General features: G+C 39.0%; 1 protein-coding gene across 1 annotated transcript; it reads left to right on the top strand.

Annotated features, from left to right (window-relative positions):
* The first annotated feature begins 9,204 nt into the window (after positions 1-9,204).
* LOC141833383 (putative F-box protein At2g36090) lies at positions 9,205-10,578 on the top strand. Its single transcript, XM_074720806.1, has 2 exons — positions 9,205-9,254; positions 9,342-10,578. Exon 2 carries the CDS (start codon positions 9,451-9,453, stop codon positions 10,366-10,368), a length of 918 nt encoding a protein of 305 aa, XP_074576907.1. The 5' UTR covers positions 9,205-9,254; positions 9,342-9,450; the 3' UTR covers positions 10,369-10,578.
* Positions 10,579-11,977: the final 1,399 nt, after the last annotated feature.

The following is an 11,977-nucleotide window of genomic DNA, read 5'->3' as shown; positions in this document are numbered from 1 at the left end:
ACCAACAGAGAAAGCAATATCTGGTCTAGTGTGAGTTAAATAAATTAAACCTCCTACCAAGCTTCTGAAATATTTTGCATTAGCTTTCTCTGAACCATCTTCTAGTTGCAACTTCTCATTTGTATTCATGGGTGTAGTAGCTGGATTACAGTTGAACAAACTGAATCTTTTAAGAAGATCTGTTGCATATTTTCTTTGTGAAATAAAAATTCCATCAACTCCTTGCTTCACTTCAAGACCAAGAAAATAATGCAACAATCCCATATCTGACATCTCAAATTTCTCCATCATGTTAGACTTAAATTCAGTTATAAGATAATCAGAGGAGCTCATATATATTATGTCATCAACATAAAGACAAACAATAATATAATCATCGCTACCTTGTTTCTTCACATAAAGGGTTGGCTCACTTTCACTTCTTGTGAAACCATTTTGTCGAAAATAACTATCAATCTTGCTATACCATGCCCTTGGAGCCTGTTTTAATCCATAGAGTGCCTTTCTCAACTTGTACACCTTTGCCTCTTTGCCTTCAATTATAAAACCTTCAGGTTGAACAACATAAACTTCTTCTTGCAAGTCTCCATTCAGAAATGCAGATTTAACATCAAATTGATAAACAGACCAATGTAATTGTGCAGCTAATGCTAAGATAATTCTCACAGTTTCAAATCTAGCAACCGGAGAAAAAGTTTCTTCGAAATCAATACCTTGCTGTTGCGAATACCCTTTTGCAACAAGTCTAGCCTTGTATTTCTGAATGGTTCCATCGGCATGATATTTTGTTTTAAATACCCATTTGAGGCCAATTGCATTCTTGCCTTCAGGTAGATCCACCATCTCCCATGTTTCATTTTTATTAATTGCCAATAACTCTTCTTTCATTGCATTTCGCCATTCTTCCTTTGTTACTGCTTCTTCAAAAGTTGTAGGATCTGTAACAAACATAGCAAATTGATCCAATTCATAAATTTCTCTTAATGATCTGAACTTTGTTGGAGGTGTTTCATCAGAAGAATCTTGTAGAGATGATGAACTACTACTCCTTGAATTTGATGGTGAGGAAGCTGGTGATCCCAAAGGAGATGATTCAACACCTTCAGTTGTTGGAGTTCTGTTCTCTATTGGGATATGAACTTGAGTCTCTTCACCTTCGGTATTCCACTTCCAACCTGAATCTTCATCAAAATCTACATCTCTTCTTATAATTAATTTGCCACTAACAGGATTATATAATCGATATGCTTTGGATTGATTGCAATATCCAACAAAAATGCATTTTTCAGATTTATTCTCAAGTTTATGACGAAATTGAGAATTTACCAAAGCATATGCAATACATCCAAAAATTCTTAAATGATTTACCGATGGTTTTCTACCTCGCCATGCTTCATATGGTGTTTGATTTAAGACAGCCTTTGTTGGAGAAATATTTAGCAAATAAACTGATGTGGCCATTGCTTCAGCCCAGAAAAGATTTGGAAGCCCTCTGATATTCAGCAAACTTCTAGCCATTTCTACAACTGTTCGATTTTTTCGGTCAGCGACACCATTTTGCTCTGGTGTATAAGATGCCGTCAATTCCCTGTGGATACCATGCTCTTCACAAAAAAGAAACTCACCTCCTCGGTAATCCAAAAACATCAATAAACATCAAAAAATATTTACTCCCATCAAGTGATGTAGTTTTCATTGGCCCGCATAAATCAGTATGAATTAATTCAAGACATTCAGAAGCTCTCCATGATTGCCCAATTGGAAAAGACTTCCTTAGCTTGTTTGTTTTCCATAAACACATCCTTCACATAAACCAAGAGTACTAATTTGCGGTAATCCAAAAACCATACCTTTCTGATTTAACAACTGCATTCCTTTAATGTTGAGATGCTCATATCTCAGATGCCACATCTTGGATTCATTGTCTTCACTGGCAATAAGAGCTTGGTTTCCCACATTAGAGATTTTCAGTGGAAACATCTTATTTTCTGTCATTTGCACATTGACAATAGACTACCCTGAATCTTTGTCATAATAACACAAACTCCATTATCAAATAAAATTGCATATCCACCCATCATCAATTGTCCAACACTTAACAAACTATGTGCCAAATTAGGAACAAAATAAACATTGTAAAGTATTTTCAGTTTACCATTGCTAGTCTCTACGGCAATAGTGCCTTTGCCTTCGACTTGTATTTGCTTATTATCTCCAAGTCTTACTAGCATCTTCTGTGATTCATCAAGCTCTTTAAATAAAGACTTATTGCCAGTCATGTGATTCGAGCATCCACTATCCAAAAACCAAATATCGTTTCGAACTTCATTAGAATTAGAATGAATCATAAATAACTTACTTTCTTCGTTTCCTTCATGTACATAATTTGCTTGTGAGCTATTTCTGCAATTTGCCTTTATATGCCCAAATCTTTTACAACCATAACACTGAACAGAATTTTTGTTCCATTTCTGATCTCCGTTAACTTGTCTATCAAAATTACTTCTTCCTCTGCCATGTCCTCTACCACGAAAGCCTCCTCTTCCACGACCTCTGCCAGCGAAGTCTTCTTTTTTTTCTATCTCCCCCTTCACTTGAAATGTCTTTTCATCATTCTTCTCAACTGATCGATTTCGCCTTGCCTCATGAGCTTGCAAAGAACCCGTTATATTAGTTCATCAAAAGATAAAATTGAAAGATCTTTAGCCTCCTCAATCGCAGTTACTATGTAATCATATTTCGGAGTCAAACTTCGCAAAACTTTCGAAACAATAATTGCATCAGTAATATTTTCTCCATACGATCTCATTTGACTAACGATCGAAATTACTCTAGATAAAAAATCTTGTAAAGTTTCATTACCCTTCATAAGTAAGGCTTCAAATTCACTTCTGAGAGTCTGGAGTTTGACTGCTATCACTCGAGAGGAGCCTTGAAATTCTTTCTGCAGTATTTCCTATGCTTCTTTGGAAAATGAGGCAGTTGCAATTCAGGAGAAAATCGTCTCATGTACTGCTTGTTGAAGGATGAACAATGCCTTTGAATCCTTTTTTCTATTTTCCTTTAATCGACTTTCATCGGCATCCTCGTCGTCAAAATCTTTCTCTACTAAATCCCAAAGATCTTGAGATCTAAATAGAGTCTTCATTTTGATACTCCAAAATTCATAGTACTCTCCTTTGAAAATGGGGATGAGGGGTTGAGAAACTCCATTAATCGCCATTGCAAGCAACTAGGACACGTCGAACCTTGCTCTGATACGACGGTTAGAAAATTGGAGGAAGAAAATAGGAGGTAGAAAATAAACACGGAGATTACACAATAATATTTTTTCTCTAATTAATTCATTCATGATACGTAGCATATTTATAAGCTACTTACATAATACATTAAACTCATTAACTCCATAAATATCTCCCACTAACTCAACTAATGAAAATACATTGAACCTAGACACTTTTCTTCTCACCATTACTACCACTAATTGCCACGTCATCAACCCATTAACTCCACGATTAATTTTGGATCAATTATCAACACATTACGCCATTAATTTGCAGTGTGTTTTACATTGATACATCATTTGACTTCGTAGTCCTCTCCACTCTCCAGGCCAGTTTCTTAGTTTTTTATTTTGATTGATGCAGCTTCTGTTCATATGTTGGTTATATATATATATATATATATATATATATATATATATATGTGTGTGTAATTAATTGTTACGTGGCTAGGTCGCACTGTTTGATCTACGCCAAAAGAAAATCATGATAAATTTTCAGTTTCTAATTTGTTGTATAAATGAAAGACTTCAGCATTAAATAATTGGCGCGCAACAAATACAATTAATAATTTAGCTTATTAAACATGAATTTAATTCGTTCTGATTATTTTTTTGATTTTTTATTTCGAATTTACAAGGCCATAGTGGAAGGCCCAGTCGGCCCAAAACATGAGCCCGTCTCCAGGTCGACCCAATACAGAGTTATTCTTTGATTTTACTTCTACGAAGGCGGTGGCGCCTCACTCTAGAACAAGCATGCCGAGAGAGAGAGTGAAGAAAAAAAAACTGACGCCGCCGCTACCGCCTCTCTCTCGAACTCTCTTGCCGATGGGAGCTGATTCGCCCTTTCTAATTCTACCACTCGCTCAAGAGCTTTTGCAAACCTTTTGATCAAACGAATCGAGTGACTTTTGTCTTGTTTGAGCAATTTCTGGAACTTGGAGAAACTTGATCTGAGTCGCGACTGCCTCTCGTCTCTCGAGGTGTAGTTTTTTTCCAGGCAAGTTTATTGTTTACGCAAAAGGTGAGAGTTCAAGTATTGAACTTAATCTTTCATATTGTGTCGACTTGAAATGGCAGTCTGTGGTGGAAAATAAACTCGAAACACTGGAAGTAGTTGAAGGTCTCTTTAGTCTGACGGTAGATAGCATAATGTAGTGTGTTATCATGAGATATGATCAATTAAGGACAAATCGTGCTTATTTTTTCCTATATAAACAGCAGGGTGGTTTATGTTGCTTCAATCAGACTGATGCCACAAGAAATCTATCAGCTAGTTCTTGGCTTGTACTATTTTAAATGGTTATGTGGCTGCTGGGGGTGCTTGTATTCCAATGCATTGTCCAAAAAAATGTTGCATCAATACTCCCTCTACCATTTATATCTTTTTTTTTCCCTATCTAACTAATGCGGAACTAATACAAACATAAAGTGACGAAAGTATTGAAGCGAAGAAATTACCACCATAATAATTTTAATCAGTTAGTTTTCATTGGCTGCAGCAAGTGCACAGCATGACCTTTCATCGAGTTCCATATTGAACCACAATTCTGTTCCATAGTTTACAATAGTATAAAGTTGCTGAGCAGCTGTCTTAGTGTGAAATGATTTGTTTGTCATGTTTGTGTGGAGGTTGCTAAGTGACTGCACATAACATCATAAGGTGTTCCATACATTGTTGTTGAAAGTGATAGTTGTCTCCCCAGACTATAGGTTCTCAATGGAAACTCTACAGTTCGCCTTTAATCATCTACATTATGCCTGCTCTTGTCCTTGTTATATATCAGAAATATGAATAGGTGTGCCTTTTAACCAAAGTTGTTGCGAGAATGCGGTGGTGGTAGAACCAAACTTGTCATAGAAATAGGGCTTATTATTGTAGGTAAAAGAGTTTATGCTGCATAGCTCATTACTTGCTGAAAAATGGGGATAATTCCAGAAGTATCAGGATATGTTGAGAACTGGGTTAATCTTGGAGTCAAATGATTAATGAGAAAATAACCAAAGTTAAGTATGAAGTCTCTTCATCGTGTTCTTTGGGAGTTGAAGTCTTACCATTGACATCATCATCCATATGAGGCAAAATTTTTTCTAGATTGTATTTCATCTTGTAAATCTTAGCCTTCAAAATATGAAAGACATATTGAAGGTGTACAAGATTAAGGATTTTAGGAGCATGACTAAGGAGAGATAAAACGGACCTTTTCAATTAATCAGTTACCTTAGTTATTGTTGGCAAACTTGCTTGTGATCAAGTGCAAATTAGTATCTTTAATTAAGGCACACAATTGTTGCATTGAAAAAGCTGCAACCAGTCAATTGCATGTTTTAGTTGTACAATAGTATCAAATTTTCGCACACCTGTTTTTGTCTTGATTCCATTACTATTTGGTAACTATTACAAGTGATTATGTAAGTGTGTTATCTATTAAGTAAACTAGAATTTCCATGTTAACGTCTTAGACAAATTTAAGGACTCTTCCTGTTGAGTTAGCTAGGAACTCAAGGCTCCAAAATTTGGATGTAGGAAACAACTTAATCAACAATTGGTCGACATAATTGTTAGGAAGTAATGTGGATCTGTTGTTCTTTGTTTGTTGATATGTTCAATTAATAACCTAGGTTAACTTTTCTTTTCTTTTTTCTTTTTGACAAGTCCTTTCTGCATTAACTTAAAGAACCTCAATCTGGAAGGAAATCCTGTTGCTGAGAAAGACAAATGAACCAAGAAGGTGACGATCCTCCACCATTGTATTTTTCTTATTGACAAAACTTTTTAATCCGGTAATCGGGGCACCGAATAAAGTCACCAATAAAAAGATGAAACTAGATGCAAACGCCTCCCCCATCAACTGTAACAAATCCAGAAAAATGTTGCAGTTCAAGGTTCAAAGGATGTTGAGGTGGAAAAGATAATTGAGTCGAAAAATTTGAGATTAAAGTAAAAATCTGAGACTCAAATAGTGATGGATGACGATCCTGTGAAGGATTCTTTGTGAAACCTGAGGGTACTGTTGACGTAGAAACACCATTTGTGGACCTTACAGTTCTACATTCTGAAGGAAACAAACAATTGAGAGAAGTGGAAGATGGAGAAGTGGTAGCAGTGGTTGTGGGTCATGCTAAAAGAAGTAAAGGTCAAGAGGCACATCAGGTGCTTTAGCATTACGGCTCTTGTCCTCTGCTTTACAGGTGGGAATGGGAGGGTCATCGGCATGGGATGGTTAGTTAATATCATGATCAATCTCATCTACTCCAATTTTACACCGGAAGGTTGTGAATGATTATTTATTTCCATTTATTCTGATTATAATTCTGTAACCATGAATAATGGATATCTGTACCCATTAGGAGTTCGGAGAAGAAATCACTACCAACAAAGGAGGAGAAAGTCTAGATGGATACTCATCATTTATGGGATTCTGGTTGACAATTAATATGAAATACTTTGGTATGTATTTAATTGTCATTATATTTTGCATTTAGATTTTTCTTATTGCAAGTTGTTAAGTTTGGCATCGTTCACAGCCTTTGAATTTATTGTTACAGAATTTTTTATTTTGACCAAAAAACAAATGAATTCTCTTGTTCGTGGAAGATTGCCTCGTGTATTTTGATTTGATATGATTTCGTATTAATCGCGTTCGCATATTTGTTGTCCCTTTATCTTTCACATTCAGATAAGTGAATGAAGCCATGAACCAAGATTAGCATGCTCATGAATAGCTCTAACTTTCCCCCCCCCCCCCCCCCCCCCCCCCTGTTTTTCACTATCTTCATTTTAAAGAAATATTGACACACAAAAAAGAACTCGTGCTTTTCATATAGTTCAAATTACCCACAGAGTTGCTATTTAAGTGTTTGCCACAAGAATCTGATGTTTGCATTAAATTCACTTTTTTTAATCATTTTTTACTTCTATTATTTTCACATGATGATGATGAGGATGATTTGTGATAGGGATGTTTAATAATTTGCATGCATTGTTTTTAGCTTATGCAGGAATAAATAAACAATAGCATCGCCATTATGACAACTACCAGAAGATCCACAACAAAATCTCTCATAATTCAAGAAATAATTCATGTGACAGTATTATTGATAGAGTGGTTCAAGTTTGCCAAACTTTTATAAACAAAAATATGTGGCGAATAAACAAGCAACTTGCTGAATCAACTTGGTCTCCTTGCCTACATTTGACTTTAAACTCCCTGTAAGTTCAGCTTGTCTGTTCCATTCTAATTGCCTTGTATAATCTGTTCAACTTGTTTACGCTTGTCCTATCCAACTATTCATTCATTCATCCTTAGTCAACTCGATAGAATGGTCCTTATCCTAAGCACTAATTGTGTATCGTCATGACACTTGGCCTAATTAAATTAACTTGATGGCCAACTTGATAGAATCATCCTACCACCCAACTTATTTAACCATCTCCCGTACAATATATTGGTTTCACTCCATCTCAATCTGTTTGATCACTTTTACTTATTTTTTTTATCAGTGATTAATTCTAGAAGAAAATTGCATAAGTTCATAATACAACCTTGTATCACCTTGACTCTCTTAATATCATTTTAGCCTACTAAAATTCACTTAGTGTGAGTCAACTAATCATTATTGATACATCTTAGTATGGGTTATAGTTGAGTTAGTTACAATAAAATAGAGTTGTTGAAGTGGACAAGAGTTGAATCTTGGCGAAGCTGAGATAATGCTTTCCTCTGTCGTAGCCAACTGCAGTTTTTCAATTTACTTCCTCACAGATGGTAATTGAGTTGACCGTTTGAGGCCGTTAGGGTGGCAGATTTCACCTTTGCTGATGATATAAAATAAATAAAATTTTATACATTTGTGTTTTGCTATGAATTGAGTGTCTCGTTCTTGGGGTTTTGATGTAGCGGTTAGCACTTCGATAGTTACTCAAGAATCCATCGTTCTATTTTCAATTACAATGTATTGTAAGATTTTTTTTTTCTAATGAGATGATAAATTTAAGATGCTGATAAGATAATCATGTACTTCTCCATATTTTGATGGTCGATAAAAAAATTTTTTTATAAGATTAAATTGATTATTAATCTATTCAAAAAATCAGATATCTAACTCATCAAAATATATATATATATATATATATATATATATATATATATATATATATATATATATATAAAAGAGAATTGAGTGCCTCGGTTAGGTAGTAAGGCCAATTTTATTTGGTTTGAGTGGTGATTGAGTTGATTGATTTGAAAAAGGTAATAGAAACAGAATCTAGCTAGTCATCCTGAGCAGTTGGAAGGTCAAAGTGAGTTAGTTGTGCTAACTTATTGGCCACACAAAGTAGGCTACACGAGCTAATGGAGTTGATTGAGCCGATTTAATGAGGGAGAAAAATTGAACCAATCAAACTGTCGAGATTGAATAGGCTGAGCAAATTGGATTATTCAAACTGAACAAAGATAATGTTCAGACTAAGCAGAATAGAAGTGTTCAAATTGAGATGAACAAGCAAAACAGGCCAAATGTATGGATCATTCAATTCCTTTTATTATTTTTTATTCCTTCATACAAACAAATTAATTAAATAAAATTATCTTGAAATTTCCAACGTGATTTTGATTTTGGCATGGAACATGGCGGCGGCTAAACAGAAGATCGTACCCTATCGCTACAAACTTCGATTTTCCTTCCAGCTTTCTCTCTAAATTATTTACCCTTCATATTTTGCAAATTTGCCAATAGAAAAATTAATGATATAGGCCAACATATCTAATTAGCGTCGTCAATGATCCGCTGCGATATAATTAGAGTTTCTAGAACAGATTCTTGCATTAAAAAAATTTCCATTTCAACTGCTCTGGAATTAATTTAATCGATAAAACCACATTTTTTTTATGTCGTTGTTGATTGTCGAAGGCGAAAGCTGAGGCATCCCGCAGTCGGCGAAATTTCATTACTAGCTGCCGATAACGTACGTGATTTGATGTCTTCGAGCTTTGATTTTTGTTCTTTGAATTCATTTGAAAAGGTCGATATGGTGGTGCTTCTCCTTCCTCAGCAATGGCCGATTGATTTGATATAAAAGAGCCACTCCTTCTTCCTCCTCTTAGCTAGTTCGACTTCGCCCATCGATTTGAGCCCGAAATTCAGAGGGTGTTTTGGAATTAATGGCGACCGCTACCATCGAAGACCTCCACCCGGACATGCTCGCCGGCGCTCTCCGTCTTCTCGACGGGCCTGCCCTCGCCTCCCTTAGCTGCGCCACCTCTCGCTTTCGGTCCCTCGCCGGAGAACCCGACCTCTGGCGCGACCTCTGCCTCTCCTCCTGGCCCTCCCTCCGGCACCCGCGCCTCCTCCGGCTTCTGGCATCCTCGCACCGCTCCTTCTTCGCCGACGTGTTTGCTTCCCCTGTTTGTATGCTCGAAAGCTTCCCCTGCGACAGCGATGAGGAAGCCAGCCTTCCGTCGGAGCTCATCTCTGCTGTTGACCTCCGCTATCGCGACTCTGTTATTTTATCCCTGGTCGTGGAGACCGACACGTCGACGTCGTGGTTCAGGGCCGCGCCGTTTCGCCTCGACGCCGACGTGGAGAAGAAGGACGACGGGGGTTCCTTATTTTTCTCGCCGGAGGAGCTGACGCTGAGCTGGATCGTCATCGACCCGCAGAGTAAAAGGGCGGTTAGTGCGACGAGCCAGCGGCCGGTGGCGGTCAACCGGCACTGGATCACCGGCGAGATGGTGGTGCGGTTCGCGTTGGTGCTTAGCGAGGAGTGGGCCGTCGGGGCGGTGGTTAAATGCGGGGAGGAATCAGGGGAAGTGCGGGAGATCAACCTCGTGGCGGAAGGCGTGGAAGGAGCGTGCTTGAGCGGGAGGGAGGGCTTGGCGGTGCTCCGGTCGGTGATGGAGGGTGGCCGGAGACGGAAAGAGGAAGAGGAGGAGGCGAGGAGGAGGTGGGAGGAATTCGAAGGGCACCGACAGAAGAGGAAGGAGACGGCGGCGAGGATGGAGAGGTTGGTGGATCTGGCCTTCGCTGCCGTGGGCGCCGTGGCGTTCATGGCGCTCTTAGCCTTCGCCGTCGTGAGGTAGCAACCGTCGGATTAGTCCCGGTCCGCCTGAACCGGAGTGATCGACGTCGTTCATCAGACCTAGCTTCGCATCTCAACCGTAGACTCACACATAAGCTGTTTTTTCTTTTTCTTTTTTTTAGTTATACAAATAAAATTCAACAATAGTACAGAAATAATAATTGAATTTGCACATGAATAAATGAAACAAAGTGTATATAGTGACTTGAAATGGGCATGACTTGTCATCTACTATTTGGGCCTACCAAGCCCATGTGGGTTTTGGTGACCCATCATTTGGCTTTTAGGTTTATCAATGCGCCAATCAAAAAATTAAGAAAATGATGTTTGTGGTCCTCACCAAAAATTTTAAACAATACATTTCGAGTGCATGAATCAGGAAGAACTTCCTTCACGAGCATTTCAGCATAAAGCCTATGTGCTTCTTTCCAGTTACCCAGATTGCAATTTCCATCTGTGAGTAAAGTATGCATGTATACTTGTTCGGGGAAAGACCACTCCCTTGCATCCTACAAAAGAGCTTATAAGTCAATTCGATCTTCTGCTTTCTGCATAATCCATGTATAAGAGATTCATCTCTCGCATTTCAACAAACTTATCTCGGGCTTCCTCCATCCGACTACTGGTAAACCCATAGATCAGAGCATTGTTAATCACTAGTGAAGGCGTTGTGCCATTTCTTACTATTTGATTCCTAAATCCCAGTGCCGCTTTGAGATAGCCTTGGTTGAGTAATCCACTAATAAAAGGGTTGTAACTAAAAGCTTAGACCTTTCTTGGATAGGCCATTGATGATCACATTATAAGTAACATCATTGGGCAAGCACGCAAAGTCCTGGCTCTCCATTTCACCCAAAACCCTAAGGGTGCGTTTGATTCAAGTAATTGTACATAACCTTGGTTATGTGATTACCAAGGAATAAAACATAACCTTGGAATATAATATAACCTTCGATCAAAATCTTGTTTGGTTGGAGGTTTTAAAGTATAACTTAGTTTAACATTTTACTAAATTATCCTTTATCTTTTACCCATTAAATTCCACAGCAGTGATGGCCGACGACGGTCGGCCAACGGCGGCGGCAGTGGCGACGACGGGCGACGGCGGCGGTGGGTGGCGGTCGGTTGACGGTGGCCGGTGGTGGCGGCCGGCGGCAGTGGTCGGCGATGGTTGGCGGTGGGGTTGGCCGGTGGCGGTGGTCGGCGGTGGCGGTCGGCCGGCGGTGGTGGTGGCCGACGGTGGGGTCGGCCGGCGGTGGGGTCGGCCGACGGCGATGGTCGGTGGTGGCGGCGGGCCGACGGCGGTGGGATCGGTCGGTGGTAGTGGTCGGCGATGGCCGGCGGTGGGGTCGGCCAGTGGCGATGGCCGGTGGCGGCCGATGGACGGCGGTGGGGTTGGTCGATGGTGGTGGTGTTGGGTGGTTGTAGTGATGGCTGGCGGCAACAGTTTATCAGATTGACAAATTATCATTTAATAAATCGTTAGGGGTAATATTGGGAAAAAAATTCCATAACCTCCGGAATCAACAAAAACCTTAGTTTTCCAAGGTTTTTCGATTCCTGGTAAAAAGGTTATGATCAATTACTTGGTAATGAGCGATTACCAGGTA

The sequence above is a fragment of the Curcuma longa genome, chromosome 8, assembly GCF_044706935.1.
Source record: "Curcuma longa cultivar G26 ecotype Majalengka, Jawa Barat chromosome 8, ITB_CL_G26_1.1, whole genome shotgun sequence".
Lineage (NCBI taxonomy): Eukaryota > Viridiplantae > Streptophyta > Magnoliopsida > Zingiberales > Zingiberaceae > Curcuma > Curcuma longa.
This window is presented reverse-complemented; position numbering and strand designations above follow the sequence as displayed.